Raw genomic sequence first — 24,065 nt, 5'->3', positions numbered from 1 at the left:
TAATTGGATATCTAGCAAAGATAGTAAGTAAAATACTAGATTCATTGATAGAAAGATAGAAATTACAATTTTAGATTTTTAGAGTAATAGACAGAAACAATTTATTTTAATGCTAGATTTTGCCCATTTTACATAGAAATATGCAGTTTTTAAAATTGATGTATTATCAGTAAGGTTAAAAAATATATACTCGATATCAGTGCCAAATGCTAAACACATATAATCTAAAAGATATAAATATGTAAGTGTTTAGGATAGCCAGTAAATGGATACCAAGCCAGCAAAGATAGAAAGATATAATTTATTTAACTGCCAATAAATATGCAAGTCACATGGGCTCAACTTTACATCAGAGACAGGCAACAATATTCACAAAAATACTCCTAGATAATTGGATTTTGTTATAGCTTTGTTTAGGTTTAGTTGGATATAGTAAGTTCAGCAAAGCCCCTAGAAGGCTAAGGTACTATGAAAATGGCTCCCATAAGGGTTTATTAATCTTTTATTCGAAAATCAAGTATAATCTCTTGATAACTTTTTAAAAGCACAACCTCTAAGAATCTTATTCAAGACAATTTAATATTGTATTTTCTACCCCATAAGGTAACTTTCCTTCTGGGGAGTCATATATGTACTTACTACTGATGTTCACTTGCAATGTGGGGATCTTTCTCCTTTTTTAAACTGACCAAAACTGTAAAAAGCACTAAAAATGTTTTTATTTCTAAAAGCTTTTTTGGATCATGGAAAGAAAACGAAGTAGCTTTTGATAGGTTATTTTATGTTAGGTAAATGTTAATGATTGAACCGCATGGTTAGAGCCTCCGCAGGGGCAAAAAATAGGGGAAACGCTAATTTGAAAGTACGACGAAACCCGCTACTTTGTTTTCTTACCATGATCAGAGCTGGATCTTTAAATTATTTTAGTGGTGAGCCAGATCGGGGTGAGCCAACTTTCCACCAATGAGAGCACAGCATTTTATGTAATGCCGCGCTGTGATTGGCTGAAATTCGGCGCATACCGATCTTATTATTATTATTATTATTATTAATTATTTAAAGATCCATCCAGCTATGTATTTTTTATTTTTCAGAATTCTTTATCCCAATCGTGATTTTTGCAGGGGCATTAGGCCAAACACACACACACAAAACGCACAGAAAAAAACACACACTCAAACAGATAAATTACAAATAAAGTTACTCATATAGAAAAAGAGAAAGATAGAAGAAAAAAGAGAAAACTATGCCTCGAAGTAGCACAGAAACATTATAAGGTGACAAAATGCAGAAAGGAGATTAAACTGAGACACCAGGAAGGGAGGGGAATTTGGGCTGTTTTTACCGCACTAGTCCCCAAAAGTTTTATAATAAAGTTTTCTTATTAGTTGGTTGATTGGTTGGTATAATAAATTCAGTATCCAAACGTGTCAACCACAACTTGTAATCTACAGAAGGGATAAGTTTGAGTATAATTATTGTAGATGTACATCAATTTGTCATCCATTGTCTTATCCCTTTTGATCCTTATGAGATACATAAAAGATAAATCTTATAACATGTTAAAAGCGAAGCTTTTCTATAATTAGGGTCGGTCCGTCCGTCCGTAACGGATAGCTTTTTTACCAAAATGTCCGTACGTCCATTTTAAACATGTTGATTTTTTTACTTTTTAACAACAAATTTTTATGTGATCTAATCATCCGATTGATCTGATTTTTGGTATATTGATTCCTGGGACAACAAAGTATAATGTAATAAGCGAAGCAACTCTATAATCAAGTCCTAAAAATGTAAGTATGTCCATAAACATTATCCTGAATCAAGCAGTTTTTCAACAAATTTACTTACAATTTTGCTTTGACTCTTATACATATATATTATGATTATTCAGTTCTGACACTATACAAGTGTTAATGTCCGTTTGTCCTACCGTTTCAGTGCTTAGCTTTTATGGATGTTGTTCATTAAAGATTAGGTGCAAAAAAGACCAGGATATGTGTGTGTTTGTACTGGTATGTGCAGGTTTTTGTGTGTGTACTTAAAGTAACAACATTTTACTTAACTTAAACAACTGGTACAGTTAATTTGCGAATAACTAATACACCCCAGTTTTAGAAAATCTTTGCCTCTTGAGAAATTGCAAATTTGCAAGTGGCAAATTTTTTTTTGCATTGCATGTGATATATATTTTTAATTAAAGGTACAGCTAACGCTAATTACGAAGAAAGAAAGAAATATAAGATCAGTATTCGCGAAAACCTATACTGTCGTCTCGAGTACAGACATGTATTGCATATTAAGCTATAAAAATTGGAAAGAATTTTAATGAATATAATAGATTTGAAATCTGCATAAAATTTTAAGGATTTTTTTTATAAAATTCGTTTTTTATATAATTTATTATTTAAAAGCGCAAATCCAATTTAAGTTTATAAATTTTGACCAATAGGATAGGTGGATTGGAAACTACCTGCGTTCTAATTGGTTGAATGATGTACGTCACTTAAGCTTCTCCAATCAGGGCGCAGATAGTTTTCAATCCACCAATCACAGATGTCAAAATTATTTAACTTAATTTGTATTTGCGCTTATAGATAAAGAATTATACAAAAAAACGAATTTTATAAAAATTCCTTAAAATTTTATGCAGATTTCAAATCTATTATATTCATTAAAATCCTTTCCAATTTTTATAGCTTATTGCATATCCCATATAACGACTTGAAATTATTTTCTAAGGCTTTTAGATGTAATGATGACATTACAGACAGACAAACTTTTTAAAGACCATTGTTTTTAGGGATCCTTGGGACTATCAAATGACGGCTGTAGAAAAGATATATACCATGTGCTTTTTCCAAAATGAAAAATAAAAAAAAAACATTTAAAAAGAAAAAGAAAAACACTTAAATTTAAAGCAGTTTAATGAATATAAGCAGATAAAAAGATACAACAAGTGGATTGTGGATAGATAGATAGAAAAATTAAATAGATAGATAATCCTAATAAAAAGTGCAAGTTGGCAAATGCAAATATTTTGCAATAATTTGATTGCATGCAGCGCGCTATGCATTGCAAGCAGCGTAGCTACTCTATATCTACATTTTACATTTGTCTGTACGCCAATCTATGTAATTATCAAATTTTATAATAACGTTAAATTGTAGATATAACTTACTAGTAGTCAAAACCAATTGTAAATAGCAGAAATTTGAAAGTGGAACAGCCATGAACATTTTTATTCCATTTATTCGTCAATGCCAGCCATTGTGATTTTTAGTATTATATGTTGTTGTTAAGCTAAGCTACTTATGAATATTGTCATTCTTGTTGATATATATAATTCTTAGTATAAATAAGACTGATTATTATTAAGTAGTAATCAGCAATAAAGTGGCCATGATTGACAAATTATCGAAATTTGGTTTAGGGAACATATCTTCCTTATAGTCACGTCGATGCGGATAGGTGTGGTCGAATTCCCTGGAAAAATCGTCTACACGCGTCTAACGTGTAAAGTGAAAGCTTAATTGGTAGATCTCTGATATGCAAAATGGTCGTTTTTGCAATTATCTTTTCATACAATGCATAGTCATTAAAAATGCATATATTGATTTATTAGCTAAAGGACCAGAGATATGCTACTCAAAGAAAAAAACTAAATGGCCGTCGAAAATTTTTTTTTGAGTAAATATAGCATAGCAAAAAATCAAATTTTATATTTTTCAAGAACTTAAGAACAAAAGTGCAAATTTTATCTTATTGTGTCTGGTCTGATCTAACAAATTTAATAGATAGTCGGTCGGAAACTAATTAATGTGCAGCTTCGAAACAAAAAAAGCCAAGAAAAAAAAGAAATTGTACAAAAAATTACAATAAGATAGACAGATAGTTTAAAAGGCATAGATGTACAAAAATCGAAGCGAGCGAGCAAACGTCAAAAAATCGCAAGTTGGCTAAAGGTGCAAAAAATGCAATGTTTTATAGATAGTGTGTGTGTGTGTGTGTGTGTGAGAGAGAGAGAGATAGAGATGGAGAGAAGGTGTGTGTGTGTGTGTGTGTGTGTGTGTGTGTGTGTGTGTGTGTGTGTGTGTGTGTGTGTGTGTGTGTGTGTGTGTGTGTGTGTGTGTGTGTGTGTGTGTGTGTGTGTGTGTGTGAGAGAGTTAGAGATAGAGATGGAGAGAAGGTGTGTGTGTGTGTGTGTGTGTGTGTGTGTGTGTGTGTGTGTGAGAGAGAGAGAGAGAGAGAGAGAGAGAGAGAGATTGCATGCATCCTGCATTTTAAAATTTATTTTTAATATGCATATTTAATCCAGGATTACCATACAGACACTTTAATAAACTATTAAACATAAGTTGTACAAATCAGGATCATAAGGGATAAGACAATGGGCTATAAAATGGGGTACACCTCAAATTATTATAGACAAATTACTTCTGTAGATTATAATAACTATTGGTAAAGTTTAAACAGTGGAAGTTTGTACCAACCAATCATGATTTGTTAAGAATTAACGATTGAGAGAAAGTGTTGTAAAACATTGGGTACCAAAACAATCAGTTCCCCCCCCCCCCCACTACAATTTAGTACAGTAAGTGTATAACAACCTTATAATTTAAATCGTGCTTTAAAAAAATGATGGATTGAAAAATAAATATAATCAAAAGAGAGAAAAACATAATTTTAAAGAGATAAATGGAAAGTAGAAAATTTTTATTGTCAAAAAAAGAGATATTTACTCTAAAGAAACTTAAATACTAAGAATGCGTTTAAAGGAGTAGTAATTGATATATAATTACTTGGATGTTGCACCAGATTTTCATATGCTCTTATAAAGTGATACTTCGAGCTGGCTAAAATAATGATAACCTTCATCCACCCTTTTTACCCCATTTGGATGAACGAACTGACCAATAAATGAGGTCCATATATAAGTAAGCTGAATAGACGACAATTTTTCCCCTGTCTTATATACACGTATATTCTACATCCATTACTACAAAAGGGTTTGTAGGTATAATTTTCCTTTTTCCACACAGCTTCGCTACTATTAGAGGTTATCGTCCTAGTTTTAGAACAATTATCTCTATATCTGACAATTGTAATTGTAGGGGGTTAAATTTTAATGATATATATTTATAAAATTCATTGCCATGTATTCAAAATGCATTTCTAACAAAAAAATGATTAATGGACGTTTTTTAGCTAATAGTAGAAAGAAATTTTGATAGGAGAATTTTAACTGAATATAAATCAGTGTTACCCCCAATTCAAAATATACAAAATTCTATTTCGGCTGTTGTCAACAAGGACGTCCAAGGGGGGGGGGGGGTAAAGTGGGATTACCCCTCCCCCCCAACGAATTTGGGGGTGCCGTAGGCATCCCCAAATTTTTTTTCATAAAAAATTACCCTTGACAACAGATTTCAGGGGGGGGGGGGGGGTAATTACCCCTCCCAAGCAAATTTTACCCCCGGGGTAAAATTTTTGGGGGAAAAAAAATTTACCCCCCGCAAAGCAACCTGGCTGTTAAACAAAATTTTTGAGGCTTTGGTTGCAATTATTCTAGGAAATTATACCTCCTGCCCGCTTAAATCCACAAAAAAATGTTAGATTCTTCTATAGCTCCCCAAAAATAATTATGAGGAGGGGGGGGGGGAGTTAACTTGACCCATGCAAATTTTACGCACGGGGTGAAATATTTCCGGTTAATAACAAATTTTTGTGATCTATCCTATTGAGGTTTTTATCCCTCCCCAATAGCTTGGGCGTCCTTTTTAAGTTAGATTATATGACTCTTCTTACATCAAAAATGATCTAACATATTAACATTTTCTTTTCAATTTTATACTTCACTTACTAATCCATTTTTGCCTGCAATCGTACTCAGATATTTTAGCTCATCTTTTGGTTTTACAGGATCATAAAATTGAATTGATGTGTGTATACAACTCTTTCAAAGGTCTGTTCATTTCAATTTTTCAATTAAAAATTCTTTCAAGGACCTGTACCTTTAAATCTTTGCTTTAATTCTTGTAAATAACCTTTTACCTTTCTTTTAACTGGTACACAGACAAAATTATTTCACTTAAAAAGTATTGAACAGTCCTTTTAAATCTTTAAAGTTGAATTAAAATTGAAAAATGTGCAACTTCATTGCAATATACAAGCAGGGCCAAAATAGATTTTAATAATAGATTACTAATATAAAAGACGTATGAAATATTCTCCTATTGCCTCTTTAGAATCAAAAAAGATTGAAATACTTTCTTAGACACATTTTTGAATATGTTTTAAAAAAGTAATAAAATTATGAAAAAAAAGTAGAAACATGTTAATTAAAAAGTTATATTCCTTAGTCACTTTTTAAAAAGAAATCTCTGATTAAATTGAGGTAAAAAATATTTTTTTACATTCTGGTGTGGAAATGTATAAAGAACAAGAACATGTGTACTTTAGAATATACACCTAAAGTTAATGGCTTCAAATAAATACTTTTATTATCACTTTTAAAAAGCTAAAAAGTTATCTATTCTAAACAATTCCTATTTAAAAGTTTAAAAGTGTAGGATAAATATTTAAATTATTTTTTCTTTCAAATAATAATTTTGACAAGCAATTTAATTTAAGCTTATATAATACCTGTTTAATTATTTTCAAAGCCTTTCGTTATATTTCATATTTTTTATCGCAAAAAAAGACTATAAAAGCTTATTTTATTAATACTAATTTTAGGGTTTGGCTCCTTAAAAGAAAAACACTCCTTTTCAATTTTATGCCTTTCTTGAAATATATATCAAAGATCATTTGAAAATTAATTTGAATATTTTATATAAAAAACAAATTTTTGGATGATTCAATATCGGAATAAGATATTCTAGCTAAGATTTAATGTAGTTTGTCAACCATTTAATATGTTAATATGAAATAATCTAAAAAAAAAGCATTAAAAATATAAGTTTGAATGTAAGAACTGTATCAAATATCAAGATAGGAGCACATTTTAAACACAAAATGGTGGATATAGAAAAAAGCGCGCCAAAAAAAATGGCGCGAAAACAATGATATGACTTACCTCCAGATTCTAGAATATATCACGTGGGGAAAACCTTTGCGACCAGCAACCTGAAAAAAAAAGAATTTTGGGTTTGGTTAAAGTTTTTGAATGTCTTGTTTTTTCATTATATTTTTTATCTCTATGTAATAATCAAATTTTTTTTTGTATTATATTATTTTTAGCATTATATTTATATTGCTTTTGTACTTTTTTCTATTGGTTTATATTTTGTATTATTATTATAAGATAATTATCTATAATCAGTAATATTATATTACTTTCATTAGCTGTTATAACAGGGACAGCCAAGTTCAGTAGTGGTATTATATACTAAAAAAGGAATACTTTAACTAAGAGCCTTATACCAGTATAACTAGGGATATAAAGGGATAAGATAATGTTTGATAGATTGATGTACATCCCCAATGATGATACACATAATTAACTTTTCTGTAAATTACAGTTAGTAGTTGAAACTTTTGACTAAAACCTTAATGAACCAACCAACCGAAATTTATGTTGTCAAGCCAACGAATAAGAAACGTTATTTAAAATTTTGGGTGTAATGTAATAAATAGTTCAATGTCTGTTCCCTTCTAGCAAGTAACCTTTGCACGACTTTTGTGACGAAGTCCTGGACCAAGGAATTTCCCTTAATTCTAATTCAAATTCACCTGCATGACATATCAACAGTATCCTATATTATTAACTTAGCCTATATTAACATTACCTAATCAATCGACCAACAAATAAAACTTATAGATAAATTTTGCTTCCCAAAAAATAATTATTTCAGATGGATTGACCTAAAAAAGGTATGAAAAACAAAAGTGGTGTAGAACCAGTAACTGGACCTATTTTTATGACCACAACGAAAATTGCTTTTTTTTCATTTCATGCAAAAAAAACTGTAAATTATTACGCAGAAAAAAAGAACAATTTAGTGTGGTCTGATTATTAATAGAGATAAAGGGATGGGTATATAAAAAATAACTGTCTGTATGTCTGTCTATGTGTAATAATTCATTTCTGACTTTCATTCCCCCTTCCAAATCCTGTAAGAAACAGGGGCGCAGCCACTAGTATAATTAAAAATATGAGATGTTATCTATAGAGTGAAAATCCAACCTTATAAAATAGCCTAAAACCTGTACGGATTCCAACAATTTTATAGGTCTTAAGAACTATTAGGGTAAGGGGGGGGGGGGGAAGTTTCGGTAAGGGGCTATTCTCGGTAATTTCGACCTACCTTCATTAAATGACCTTTTTCTCCATGTTCCTTTCAAATGACAGAAAAATACATAAAAGCAAATTTGTTCCTTATTAAATTGCCTACAAAAAAGTATAAAATGAATTTTTTGTGAGATGAATATTAAGGGTACTTATTGGGTCTCAAAGTCGGACAAAAAAATTTTTTTTCCAAAAATTTTTTAGTAGGTGTGTAAAGATCGACCTACACAAAAATTGGTAAGACCTAGAGCTGATCTGAAAAACTTTTTGAACTAGAAATTGCCCGCTTTTTCCAAATCCGTTGAGAGCTTTAAAATCGGGTTAATATTTTATTCAAAAATGACCAAAGTTGGCGCCAGGGGAAAAATCGGTAATTTCAAAAGAAATTAAAATTCAACTTTTAAGGTCATGTTTTCATGTTTTCTTTTGTCAAATCTATTATTCCATATGGACTTTTTAAGAATTAGGCCTAAAAATGAATAGAACAGATAAAAAACAAACAAAAAAATTATTTATATTTTTTGAATCAAAATTTTGCGAGGAAAAAATCAAAATTTCTGGTCCTTTGAAAAAAAAATATTTTTGACATAGGAGGAATAGTCCGATCTTTATGAATTTTTTTGTGGTTAATCCCAATCACCTATACTAATTATGATTTATTACGCTTGTTTGGTCGTTTGGCCTTTTTTCATCGATTTTTTTAAGGTTAAAATGTAGTCAAGATTTTTTGCAAAGATGACACTTTTGCTTCAAATTCAATTTTTGAGGTCAATTTTTAATCAATTTTCATATTTTTTGGGCTAAAACTATAGTTCAATGTGAGCTTTTTTAGGATCAGGCCTAAAAAGTAATAAAATACGTTTTTTTCTTATATTAATTTTAAGTTTTTTAAAAAAAATTTTTCGAAAAAAAAAATCGAAAATTCGCGTCTTTCAAAACAATTCATTTTTAACATAGAAGGAATAGTCCGATCATTATGAAACTTTTTGTGGATAATCCCTATAAGCTATACTAATTATGATTATTTATGTTCAACTGGCCGTTTGGCCGTTTTTCATCGATTTTTTTTAGGTTGAAAAAAATTACCGATATTTCCCCCGGTGGTGGGGAAATATCGGTAACTTTTTTGCGGTCAATTTCGGCCAACTTCTAAAAGTCCTAGGATAATGTCCTTTTAGGACCTGATAGTCCTTTCCGTAAGCTTTCTACTGGTCTTGGTTTCATTTGAAAATATTAATATTTACCCCATTTTTTTTCAAAAAAACCGAAAAAAAACCGAAATTTCCCCCCCCTTACCCTACAAAATATGAGAAATGCAAGGGCAAATAAACAACCAAAGACTTAAAAACAAAGGTAGTACAATTAAATAATCTAAAGGCAATTAGGTTTTTTATTTAGAAACTTATCTAATTTTCCCTTTACCCAAAACTTATTATACACAAAAAGTTTTACAAATTTGCTATTATTGCCTCGATAAAAATACAGAAAAACTTTGGAAGAAAAAGTTTTTCAAGTTGTGAGGAGAAACAATATTAATTTTTGTTTCATTTCAGGCGATAACTTTTATTTTTATGTTTTTATTTACATTTTATTGGAGATTTTTTTTATCGGTTTGTGGCTGTGTGATTTTAATTCAGTAAAAGACCAGGGACCTAAAGGGATAAGACAATGGCAGAAAAAAATGATGTACATCCACAATGATGATACTTATAATCACCCCTTCTGTAGATAACAATTAGTGCTTGAAACAATTGGACACTTGACATAATGAACCAACCCATCACAATCCAATAAAAGTTCTCAAAGTTGTTGAGCCAACGATAAGAAAAAATTCTGATAAAACTTTGGGGACTATTGTAATAAAAAGCCCAAAGTCCTCTCCCTCCCTTAGAAAAGAGGGTAATTTAGCATTTTAATCTTTTATTTTATGTTAGTCTTATGTCAATTCTAAATTGAAATATAATTTAAGGTTTTTTAGCCTTATTATGAATGATCTTATGCAGAAACATCCAAGCATTTTATTTTTATAGGGGTTAAATGAGGTTTTTTTTTTAAAGATTTAAGGGGTTTAAATGAGGAGTTTCAAAGTTTGAGAGGGTAACCACCCCTTTACCCACCACCGTTGACGTCTTTGGTGATATGTATACCATTGAGAAATAAATATATTTGTATAAGGAAAACTGGAAATATCGAAGAAGAATATGATGCTTCTTCTTACATAAAAGTAACAGGATATCCGTCTGTGTGTGTACCGAAGAATTTCATAAACCGATGAACCGTTATAATTCTACTTTACAGTAAAGCTTATAATAGGTAATGGAAAGGATTATTGCTGTTTTTTTTTGGGGGGGGGGAATACTACCATATCCAAAAAGAAATCGTCCCCATTCCCAAAATTCGTTTATCTATTAATAATATACAGTTTGATTTAAACAAAGCGTTTGATATTTTCTGAAATCGTCTTGTTTATAAAAGTAACTTTTTACTTTGAAATTCCACTTAACATTTTATTTATTTTTTGTTCTTTAAATATATTTTTTTATTTACAGAACTGATAAAGACTCAAACAGAAAATCCATAAATAAAGAACATAAAATGGAAAAAAAGGAAAATTGTAAAAATTGCTTCTTTATATTTATGTTCATGACAGTAAAATAGTATTTACTGAGAAAACATAAGCTAAAATTTGATAATGTAGAATTTTCAGCAGCCATTTTCAATAAAACACAAGATAATTAATTTTTTTGTAACTAAAAACTATAATACAATGAGGCCGGTATATTTAATTTGATAATTTATCATGACGTACAGACGGATGCAGCCTAATTATAGAGTAGCTACGATACTACTAAATCTACCTATCCTTCATACCCTGATTGACCTATATATAGAAAAAGATATTCTCTCACAGCCGAACTTTTCATATTAGAAAATAATTTCCTAGAAATATTTTTTATCCAAGTATTTTTTTCTCGAGTTATTTTATATTTGGTTAGGCATTAACTATAGGTTTGTAGGGTTTTCTGCTTCTTCAAAATAATGTAAACAACTTAAAGACAAATTTCGTGCAATCAAAAGATTACCATAACCGAATATATGATAAACTGATCTTTTCAATTATCATAGACAAGAAAACAGTTTTTATTGTTGCTCTTTTATAACTTCTTTAAGTAAAGCAGCTACTCCTTAAACCAGCCAAGCATGTCTGTATGTCCATCTCATAATGATATAATAGTTTACTGTTCTATTTTAATCTAATTAATCTGCGCTAATTATTTACAGTAAAAATGGAATATTCCAAAGTTCTTTAAACTCAAAGAATAACAGTTTTGCTATTTTAACCCTTTTTATATAACTAGCATTTGTGCCCCTAGCATCTAGAGGATCTGCATGAAAAGGAATTAAAAGGGGGAAGGAATGAGCCTAAAACCATCCCAAGTCTCTTAAATAAAAAAATTAAATTACCTAAACCCATCCCGGGACATATGTAAAGTTTCCCTAAAATGGAGAACGCAATCGATTAACTAGTTATCAAAATCTTAAGCTACAGACAAAAAAAATCCTTACTACTTTATACAATAGGATTGTAACTTTAAAACAAGTAAACAAATTGTGTTTTATAGTCCTAGATTAATAATAATAAAAAGTTTTGTATAAAATATAAATATATATAATCCTATTAATTAGTCCTTTTCCTTTCATCCTACTAAAATATGTACGCTAGGTTTTTTTTGTTGGAATAGTGTGATAATAATCCATATAAGTTTAAAAAAAACAAAAAAAACAAGGATGACAACATCAATAAATCTACAGCATGACCCTCGAAAAAGTATTTTTAAGCATCTGCAGCCTATATTTCTCAATAAAATATTAAAAGATTCATATGTACTTGTTCTCTATAATTTTCTACATCAAAGGATATCAAAATATTTTTTTTACATCAATTAACAGCCGAGATTTTTAAAGCCAAAGTTTTGAAAAAGTGCTTGAGAAACTGGATATTGCTAAATATTTCTTAGTTTTTTATTAGTATATTACTTTTTATCAAGCAGTTAAAAAACAAATAAGAAAGAAGAGCAAGTTTACAATTGATACATTTTTTATTGCATTAAAAAACGTTACTTTTACTTATAAAAAACTACTTTTCAAATTTTACTGAATACATTTTTCTTATAACCATTTCCCCTCAAATCTTATAATATCTCCCACTTATTAATATGACCTTAAATAAACCCCTCCCCAATTTATGCTCATTACCGGAAGGATTAGCGCCACCTTTGCCAATAAATTCACGCCCACTCATCAAATTAATCTAAGACACATAAAAATCATTTAAATTGTTAAATGTTTAATAAAAGTTTGTAGCTGTAACTTTTTGGTTTTTTAACTTATTTTGATAAAATAAAAAGTGTTTCATTTCTATTTATGTAAACTTTCAATTTGCTACTATTTTTTATAGGATTTCTTTCTGTAAGGGTGTTTTCGCAATTTACACTAATCTAAAAATGCCTTTTAGAGCAAGTGAAAAAAGTGCTTTCAGCATGAAATAAATTTCTTGGAAACATCTTTATATAAGTTTTATAAAAAGTATTGAAATTATGAGGAAAACACGTCATTTCACTTTAAAAAAAAACATTTTTCTTGAAAAGTTACTTTTTCCTCAGCCACTTTTTCAAAACTTTGGCTCTAAAAATCTCAGCTGTTATTTGATGTAAAAAAAATATTTTTATATCTACTTATGTGGAAATCTACAGAGAACAAGGACATATACATTTTTTGATAATTCATTGAGAAATATGGGCTGCAGATGCTTAAAAATACTTTTTCGAGGCTCATGCTGTATGTTATAAAAGTAGATAGACAAACGAACATTAACACTTGTAGAGTGTTAGCAATTAATAATCAGAATATAAATAGACCTACGGACTTCCTTGCAATGTTTATAGAGATGCTTAGCTTTCTATATTGTACCAGACTGTTGTAGGAATCATCCTGCCATTTTAGGAGTCAAAAAGACAACTCTAAATTAACGATAGGGTAGCAATTAGTCTATGTTATTAAAATTTTGGTATTATTGATAAATCATTGAATATAATATTTTCGAAAAATATCAAAATCATTGGAAATAAAAGTTGATTTTACTTGTTTTAATTTGCAACAAAATATATATGAGAATGAAATAAAACTTGAACTTACAACACTAGCCTAGAGGAAATCTTAATTTAAATAATTGATATCAAATGAAAATGATTTAAATCAAAAAATGGAATAATTATTCTGAAAAGTCTAATCTATCATTTTAATAAATGTCTCTGTCTGGCCATTTTAAGAAAAATTTATAAATTATAAAAATTACTTCAAAACAAATATGCAAAATTATTTAGTAATTCTTAATTATTTGATAGGTTTTAAGCTGTTTTTTAAAAGAATTTATTCAAATGTGTCCCCGAATCCCTACGAAGTTGCAATCAAAAAGATATAAGGACACTTAGTTGAAAAATATTTTTTTGTTTAAAAATTTGACATAAAACTTCTATTGGTATAAAACCCTTAAAAATATCGAGAATCAAAAAAATATACTTAATATTTTGATAACAATATATGATTCGAACGTGTATGTCTCAACGATAAAGAAGCTATGCTACAAGGCGAGTCACATTTGCCTTTACTATGGACGTACATACATGCCCTTAATATAGAATTGCCGCGCTACTAATAAATGAGTGAAGTTAAAAGTTTAGGTTAGGTTTACATTGTTGCATGTCGATGTCCCACAACACAATTTTTTCCCGATATTTTTCACAGTGGACTGAAACTTTGCCTTTTTGGACAAAATTAAAGTAGAATTAAATTGTTTTAATCAACGACTTAAAGAGCTCCTGAAAGGGATTTAACCCCGCCGGTTGTAACCCTGTTGAGCTCTCATAAGCTGTCATTCTTAGGTAATTTTGTCTTTATCTCGGTTGGGTTTAAGATATTTTGCCCCCCCCCTCTTTTTTATTGAATTTATTAAAAAATTAAGAAGGTTGGGTTATCAATGCTCAACCGGCATTTTGTGTGATAGCACCGCATGGAAAGGATATCATATGAAAAGCCTGCAAATTGAACTTGTCGAATATGTCCCACTGTGTATATTGGAATAATTGTAACTCGCAGTAGATGATTTCCCAACTTTGAATATTGAACCACCTGCACACCTTCTTTTCTAATTAAAAAAAAACGTGCTTATTTTAGGCCAGGTTATTTAGTAGTGGCTACACATTCCTCCCCCCCCCCAAAAAAAAAAATTGAACAGGGGTGGGGGTAATTTATCGGATCTTGTGAATACACCGAAGGATAGATTTTCCTGAACATCAAGGTCGAAAATATTATTTACTTAATACACAGGGACGATGGGATTGGACAATTGAGATTAATTAATCTTTCCCCCCAAATCAGAATAGATGCCATTATAAATATGTATGTTGTATATCCTTTAATATAAAGTAGTAAGGATTTTATGTCTGAAGCAAAAAATCTTAATGACGGATAGACCGATTGGGTTTTGGTTATAAGAACAGCATTTTATGTCGATAGATGGTTCTAGGCTATTTTAAGAATTAAGTTACCATTGTCTGGAACATGGAATTATTACCAGAGATGGGTTTTTGAAAGATAAATGCCGCGTTTTTTCGACATTTTTTTCGACATTGATTGATTGAAGGAAGACTATAGGATTTCAACAGAGTGTACAACTTAAGAATTCAAAATTTTAAAATTATTATTTTAGCCATTTGTATAATGTCTAATACAGCTCTAAAAAGATGCATTAATTAATATGCAGCAAAAATAGATTGAAGATAATTTGTTTTTCTTCTATGAAGGCTGTACCAACAAAAACGATATAATTAAAGAAATAGTTGTATACTCTGTTTAAATTTCGCGAATTGAAAAAACGCGGCATTCATCTTTCAAAAACCCATCTCATTTATCACGTGATTTTGGGTTAGTTATTTGTGTCACTTTCAATAAGGTTTGAAAATGTTCTATTTTGTCTACAAGTTTGCTGCCAGTCAAAATAAAATGCTGTATTCTAGTATGTAGCCGATTAAGATCCGATGGATTAGAACCGGTTATCAGTCATACTTTAAAAATCATGTATAGCATCGAGTTACAGACAGCTATCTACGAATATTAAATAAAAGTTATAAAATTAATACCAGTTGTTATCTTAAAATATCCCTGGAAGGCTGTCTATAATACGATGCGATCAATAACAATTTTGAAAGAAATGACGGAAAGTAAACGAATTTTGGAGGATTTAAATTGCAGATAAACTACCATTCCTATTACTTTGGTATCAATTCTCACCTTTTAAATATATTGTAACTAACCAATATTTATATTTTTAAAATACTTTTATTATGTAATTTTACAATATTGATGCTCGGATTGCTTGATAGGAAACATGATATTTTATTGTTTATTGTTTTAGATAAATTCCACAAATTAAAAAACATGATTTTATATTAATTTAAGAAGCTAAATATATGTTAATTTTGATTCATAGCGTTTTACATAACAAGACATTACTCATTTTTACATTGAATACTAGAAAGATTAGCATTAAGATTGTTAGGTGTTTTCATTGAAGGATTTAATCTCTTAATGTTTTTCAGTTCAAAAAAATTTCTCTTGATGTTTTGGAAATATTGAAAACAAACATCGAAAAAAATGTAAAACCTAATCTTTATAGGAATCAATTGGAAACATTGCATCACTATTTAATTTTTTACTGTAATATACTTTACTGCTCTATTGTCATAAAAAAGTAATAATTGTTATTGCTGCGCTACTTATGAACAAAGTTACTCCTGCTAGCATTGGAAATAATCACGTGCGAAAATGTAAAAACAAGCAAAATTGGAAAAAAACTAGATTTGAACACAAAATTAATTTTAGTTTTTTTAGACTTGTTTTTTTATGCAATAATTTTAGTTTGTAAGTTCTTGATTTTGCAAGGGGCTGCCTGCATAACCCCCGCCCAGTGGCGTGCGAACCGAAGGGGGCATTTGGGGCAATCGCCCCCCCCTAGCGACCAAAACGCCCCCCCCCTGCCCCCCCTAGCCACCGCCCCCCCCTGCCCCCCCCTAAAAGTTGAAAAATGCCCCATTTTGCCCCCCCCCTGGTCAACAAAAATGCCCCTTTTTGCCCCCTACCCTACATAAAGCAAAACTATCCCAGTTTCCAAAAAAAAGATAAAGAAATACTCAAAAAAAAAAATTTTGGCGCTTCGCGCCAAACAGACAGTTACTATTCATTTAACCATACCAAATTTTTTAATTAGTGTAGAAATTAGGTTATAATCTTTTTTCACTGAACATAACAAACCAGGTAATAGGAAGTATTTTATTTTGTATAATATAAACTTTTTAACAAAGTAATTTTGTACATCTCCAATGATGATACACAAAATTACTCCTTATATAGATTACAATTAGTGGATGAAATGTATGGAAACTCGACTTATTTAATTAACCAACCAATCAAAATTCCATTAAAGTCCCCAAAGTTGTTAAGCCAACGAATAAGAAAATCTTATTTGAAATATTGGGGTCTAGTTTAATAAATAGCCCAAAAACCCCTCCCTCCCTGCATATTTGAAGAAAAAATTTTGCGCTTCGCGCCCTTCCAAATGGTTTCTGCTTTTTATCACATTGCATGTATATTTTGTTTTTATTTCTATAAAAATATTTGTAAACAACAAATATTTAATCAAAAAGTTATTTTATATAAAAAAGAAACAGCCTTGATATTTATCTAAGCCTTGTCTAAATGAATAACTATATATGATGTCATATTATTTTCAGGATAAGTTTATCATTTTTTTTATGAATACCCATAAAAAAAACATGTTTTTTATGGCAATTTTCATTAAAAACCCTTAAAACTAACTACACTCTATATTCCTAACTTGATAAAATACGCCACTCTTGTTGTCTTTAATTGATTTTAGTTCAAAGGGGGAGTAAATATTTTTAGGTGGGCTTCACCCACCGCCCTTACTTGGAAACACCACTTAATGAAAAATTAACAGAGTTTTAAAGTGCCATTTAAAGAGGGTAGGATATGTTGATATAACTTTTTACCTTCTCTATAATTCACTATGGCTGTCAGTACGTAATGCTAAGGGGGAAATATAATTTTTTCAACTGCAATTAAAGATAGAAGGCTAAAACTTAATGTTAACATTCCCATCATTATGAAGTATAATTAACTATTAAAAATTCATGGAGGTCGGACTGCTTTTAAGGAAGTTTTTGGCTATTTTTTTATCTTTTAAATTTCGGGTATAGTCCCTTTTGTGACATTGCCTCTTAAGGTGCATTTCGTTGTATTTTCAGAGTAGCTTTTCCCCTATTTATAGCTCCTGCGGGGCCAATTGCCTAACCCTGCTGGGAAATCACCTGACCTAACTTAACCTTAATAACTTATTAAAAGCTACTATGAAAATACGACAAAATGCCCCTTAAGAGGCATTGCCACAAAAGAGACTATACCCCAAAGTTTTCCATATTTCTAAGAGATTTTTATATCTGTAGATGAAAGGACAAGTAATTTTTTTTATTTTTTACATAGTTCTTTATATCTTTGGTTTTTATGGTACGATAAATTTTTTTGTGGATTATAATATTTAAAAAAAATAAAATTTCTTGCTGTTTCGAGCATCCAGTATGTAATTTACTTTGACTGTCATCAAACAACATACAGGAAAAAGGATTTGTGACTTTTTCTACCTAAAATATATATTTATTTCAAAAGATGCTCTTTAAATCTACTTGTCTGTATTCTTATTAATGATTTTTTGTGCTTTGCTACTTAAAGATGTTGTCATCCTTGTTGTCATACAATAAAGAAATATTTAAAATCAGTTTTACATATTAGGTTAATTTTTGGTAAATTATTTCCAAAATGAGTGTTTTTATCTCCCCCCCCAAAAAAATTTTTTTTAATGGGGTTATTCATCCGTCCTGCTGAGATTTTATAACATCCCCTTCCACCCATAAAAAATGTTTTGTGGTGGGGGGTCATTGCAGGGTGGGGAGAAGGGATGGGGGAGAAGAGATGGGGGGGGGGGAAGAGATGGGGGATATAAATGGAAAATAGGGATGGGGGAAGGGATGGGGAAGAAGGGATAAGAGTAGAAGGCCCATAATCAAATAATCCCACCCCTTAAAACGCCCTTATTTAAAATTAGTATATATAATCAAAATGCCCCCCCCTAAAGCAAAGTGCCCCCCCGGGGCACTTTGCTTTAGGGGGGGGCAAAATTTTACAAAATCTTCAAAATACCCCCCCCTAGACAAAGTGCTTCGCACGCCACTGCCCCCGCCCCTTTTTTAGATTTTTAAGTATTGTTCTGAGGACCTTTTTGCTACATATACAACCAGTGGCGTGCACTAGGTTTTGCTTTGGGGGTATATTTGTGTTCCATTGAAGAAATAATAGTAAGTTGACTAATTTTTAAGTTATCTCTATTGCATAAAAATTCTAAATAAACACAAAATATTTTCTCGTTTTTTCAAAACTTTTTACATTTACTTGGTATTTATCTGGCATTTGAGTCAAACTTAGAAACAAATTTCTTTATTTTTGTACAATTTTTTAGGTGGCAAAATTTAGCTTTAAATTGAAATTGCAAATAATTTTGACCATAACTTAAAGCTGTATAGTTTTCAGAAATTACTAGATATAAATAATTTAGAAAGTTTTTAATTTAAGGACAAGGATCATATAAAAAACCCCGATATATTTCCTATGCTTGCCTAGGATTTAGGGTTTCTTAAGCTCTATATTGATGTACAGGAATATATAAAATCTTAAATAGCAGCCGAGGAAATTAAGGAATTCTCCAAAACTGGACATATGGAATATGGACAGACATTTCATGTAAAGAGTAGCTTCACTACTAAAAAACAAGGAAATACTTCTCAATGGCAAATATTAAATTTTTTAAAGTATGATTTAATTGCTATATTGCAATTAAAACCCCCATTAAATTTAGGCAATTTTAGAATATTGCAATTAAATTTTATGAGCAGATTATTAACAATAACAAGATTTTAAAAATTATAATAAATTTCCGGCAAGTTATGTACTTAAAAATTTCTCATTTGATTGAGATAAATGTTTCAATTAATATCTTTAAAATTCGCCAAGAAACAAGAAAGTTGTGGCCAATTTTACGTAACGTTCCATGACAAACTTACATAGTAAGGTTTGTTTTGACTTAAGCTTAAGATTTCAATTAATTCTGAACTGATTGAGGTCTCCTGTTTAGGGAGGCTTTACTTAGATCCCGGGATGGTTTAATCCTATTTGATTTTTAGATTGAGGCCTTTAAATGATTTAGATTATTTTTCTTACCCTTCAGAATGCAAAGTCCCTAAATGCTTGGGGCGCAGCCGCTAGTATAGTAATGTAGTAATACTACAAATAATCTTTAACTATCTCCATTCATAATATCAACATTAGCATAATTACTCCTTATCCATTTTATTCATATATATAAATTATTTTAGTAATATCCCACAAAAAACGATGAATGAACCAACGACCCCCCCACATTTTTTAATGTAAATAAATTTGTATACCACCTATGGGATTCTCATATCCCTTAATTAACCAAACCTACCCCTGCAAAATTAAAAAAAATAAATCATTTGTGGTACACTTTCAGTTGATGCGAAATTGGCAATAATTTTTGCAAAATCTGAGACGGGAAATAATGATTTGCATAGATTCATTGTAAAACCCGACATTAGCCCTTTTCAAAATTCCGCCATATAAATTTTATTAAATTTTGAAAAATCCGCACAAAAAGATATCTGTGTGTATACTTGTAGTTTAAGATCTCGCAAGGCGCTAGACCGATATGGTCCAAAGAATGTTTTTTACTATTTTGGGAAAGGGTATCTCTACCCTTCCAAGAGAAATCATACTTAGAAAAAATCCTCCCCTTTTTCTTTATAAAAATTGAAAGTGGAGGGTCGACTCATTCCTCCCCCCCCCCCTTTTTCTAAAGAGTTCCTAGTGGCTACTAGTTTGAATATAAACATTTTTTTGTTATTTTACTATAAATGGACAGCAAACTGTTATACAGTAATTGAAAATTAAAGGTCGCATTTCATTAACAATCTTTCTATACAGAATCTAATGTAAGCTAGCCCCAGTAAATTGAAATCAGCAATTTTGCTGGAATCTACACAGCAAAACTAGCCACAGTAGGACAGACCATAGTTACAGAGTAGCTATGCAACTTGAAATCAGCAATTTTGCTGGAATCTACACAGCAAAACTAGCCCCAGTAGGACGGACCATAGTTACATAGTAGCTGAGCTAATAGAAATCAGCAATTTTGCTGGAATCTACACAGCAAAACTGGCCCCAGTAGGACAGACCATAGTTACAGGGTAGCTATGCAACTTGAAATCAGCAATTTTGCTGGAATCTTCACAGCAAAACTAGCCACAGTAGGACAGACCATAGTTACAGAGTAGCTATGCAACTTGAAATCAGCAATTTTGCTGGAATCTACACAGCAAAACGTGTCGGAATTGCTTCGTCAATTCTGACAATAGACCTAGTTAAGCATGAAAGCATTTTAGAGAAAATATCTGTCCATCTATCTATCTAAATATCCAACAAAATATCCTTATGCATTATTGGTATTCAATCACTATATGCACAAAAAAAGACATATTTTAAAGTTTTCCCACAAAGAACACTGGCGAGCACTAATAACACTCCCTCATTATTTTAAAAATAATGGGGGGGGGGGGAGGGGTATTTTTTATTATAGGTAGGGTTAGGTTAGGCTAAAATGGATATCATCAAAAGGCTAGGTAACCGCAGATTAAACCCCCATAGGGTTGGGATCCTATCGAAAACTTCGTATAATCCTATCTTTGTCTCACTGTACAATTACAATTGTTAGTAGCTAAGCAACTCTATATCCAGGATATGTCCGTATGACGACGTGTAAACTTGTTTTACCTGTAAGCGTCCGTCTAAGGTCCTCTGTATGGTGACACACTTGGTCGGTTGAGAGCCTGATAAATATATAATAGTTATATCTTTCATCGTATTATAAACCGCTTTCCGCGGATATAGAATGTGCAATTATAAGATTAAAACTGGTTTTAATCTTATGATTGTACATTTCTATATTCGTAGAAAGCTGGATATAATACGATGATAGACATAGTTTTTTCGTATGGATGAGAAACGGTTCCTATCCACCAGATTCGAATGAATACGAGAAATAGTTTTTCTTGTATTCGTGCGAAACCGACTAATATCCGGTGGATTAGAACCGGTTCTCTTCCATACGAAAAAACTATGTCTAGCATCGTTGCATATCCAATTTTCTACGATTATAAAAATGTGTACAATCATAAGATTAAAACCATTTTTTTAGCCCGTGCCTTCGTGGCTAAAAAACTGGTTTTAATCTTATGATAGTGATTTATATCCGTATATAAAACTGTATATAGTACGATGCGAGAAATAACTATTAAATTTCAAGCTTAATATTTTAGAGCTATTATTATTTCGGCGGTCACAAAAAGAGAGTTAAGAAAAAAGTTTTTTTTAATGCAATGTTGTTTTTGTGTTTATTACATTTTAGTTGGTAAGCTTCTGTATAATTCACTTTGTCTGTCCGTCTGTATTTCATTTAAATGTAGGCAATGCATAACCGAAGCTTACTCTTGCCATTGAGCAACTAGTTAATAATCTATTTTATCTTGAATGTTATAAAAAGTAAGTTAAAATTTTCGGCTGCTGAAACAAATATGCATCTGAAATTCCTTAAGAAGATTCCTTTGATTAATTAACATCGTATTAACAGCTTCCTATTTCAACCATTCTAAATATTGCCATAATCTATTCTTTTTTCGCCTTTTATGGATGTTTTCATCCTTGTTAAAGACACTTAAAATGAGACATCTAGCGTTAACAAATAGGACTAAACTTACCTCCAGTCGTAACAGCCGTTATAAGAGCGTCCAATTCATCCCGTTTTTCCTTTAGTTTTTTCACTAAAGATTCTATTGCGCGTTTACTAAAGGTTTCACTTTCTCCGCCTTTCCTGAAATAGAAAAAAAGATATTAATAATTTTACATAATACATAAAGTAGATGCGCTGGGGAAATTTACACAAGAAATAAACTATTTTGAAACTATTTTTATACAAAATTAAAACAATCCCTTTGTCCCCTGAGGAGAACAATACATTAAGCATTGTTCATCAACATTGTTCTATCCCTGTGTCCCCGGAAGGAGAACAATACATTAAGCATTGTTCATCAACATTGTTCTATCCCTGTGTCCCCGGGGGAGAACAATACATTAAGCATTGTTCATCAACATTGTTCTATCCCTGTGTCCCCGGGGGAGAACAATACATTAAGCATTGTTCATCAACATTGTTCTATCCCTGTGTCCCCTGAGGGAGAACAATACATTAAGCATTGTTCATCAACATTGTTCTATCCCTGTGTCCCCGGGGGGAGAACAATACATTAAGCATTGTTCATCAACATTGTTCTATCCCTGTGTCCCCGGGGGAGAACAATACATTAAGCATTGTTCATCAACATTGTTCTATCCCTGTGTCCCCGGGGGGAGAACAATACATTAAGCATTGTTCATCAACATTGTTCTATCCCTGTGTCCCCGGGGGAGAACAATACATTAAGCATTGTTCATCAACATTGTTCTATCCCTGTGTCCCCGGGGGAGAACAATACATTAAGCATTGTTCATCAACATTGTTCTATCCCTGTGTCCCCCGGGGGAGAACAATACATTAAGCATTGTTCATCAACATTGTTCTATCCCTGTGTCCCCTGGGGGAGAACAATACATTAAGCATTGTTCATCAACATTGTTCTATCCCTGTGTACCCCGGGGGAGAACAATACATTAAGCATTGTTCATCAACATTGTTCTATCCCTGTGTCCCCGAGGGGAGAACAATACATTAAGCATTGTTCATCAACATTGTTCTATCCCTGTGTCCCCGGGGGAGAACAATACATTAAGCATTGTTCATCAACATTGTTCTATCCCTGTGTCCCCTGGGGGAGAACAATACATTAAGCATTGTTCATCAACATTGTTCTATCCCTGTGTACCCCGGGGGAGAACAATACATTAAGCATTGTTCATCAACATTGTTCTATCCCTGTGTCCCCGAGGGGAGAACAATACATTAAGCATTGTTCATCAACATTGCTGCAATATTTTCTTACATGGCTTGTGACGACTATTTCAATTTAAGTAACGAAAAAAATGACCTTATAAAATTATTCTATAATAATATTTAAAGGGGAGATACAAAGTTGGTCAATTTTAATATGTGTTGCCCCCCAACGACAGCTGAAAATAAGTATCGGTTTCGTGATTTTTTCTCGAATTAATTTTGTTGTTCTAGATGAAATGTTTTATTTTTGTTATAATGTTAAATTACATATTGAAAAAATTGGGTTTTGAGTCTAAAATGTGTCAAACACGACTACTTTTTAAAGATGCTGTGTATAAAAATAAATCTGGTTTTCAGTCCAACCCTAATCTAATAAACAGCATGTATTGTATATTACACTATACTACATATCAATAGAGGGAGAATATGATTCTCTAAAAATAGCTTTAAACCTGTCCAATGGTGCTACTATCATGTCAATAAATACAAAATAATATAGTCAATTTATTTATACTAACCAAAAAAAGT

The 24,065-nt window shown here is 31.2% G+C and overlaps 1 protein-coding gene across 3 annotated transcripts in view; it reads right to left on the bottom strand.

Moving 5' to 3' along the window:
* The window catches only part of LOC145303698 (uncharacterized), an 89,092-nt gene that overhangs the window by 28,989 nt on the left and 36,038 nt on the right, over positions 1-24,065 (bottom strand). For all 3 annotated transcript variants that reach the window (XM_080145300.1, XM_080145301.1, XM_080145303.1), the window contains exons 2-4: positions 22,309-22,421; positions 21,326-21,381; positions 7,079-7,128 (exon numbers count right to left, since the gene is read on the bottom strand). In XM_080145300.1, coding sequence (XP_080001426.1) covers positions 7,079-7,128; positions 21,326-21,381; positions 22,309-22,421 — 219 coding nt within the window. The remainder of the gene's footprint in view (positions 1-7,078; positions 7,129-21,325; positions 21,382-22,308; positions 22,422-24,065) is intronic.

Source organism: Acartia tonsa, chromosome 13, assembly GCF_053477335.1.
Source record: "Acartia tonsa isolate MP-2025a chromosome 13, ASM5347733v1, whole genome shotgun sequence".
NCBI classification, from domain to species: Eukaryota; Metazoa; Arthropoda; class Copepoda; order Calanoida; family Acartiidae; genus Acartia; species Acartia tonsa.
The sequence above is the reverse complement of the archived record's forward strand: the minus strand, read 5'-3'. Positions and strand labels throughout refer to the sequence as shown.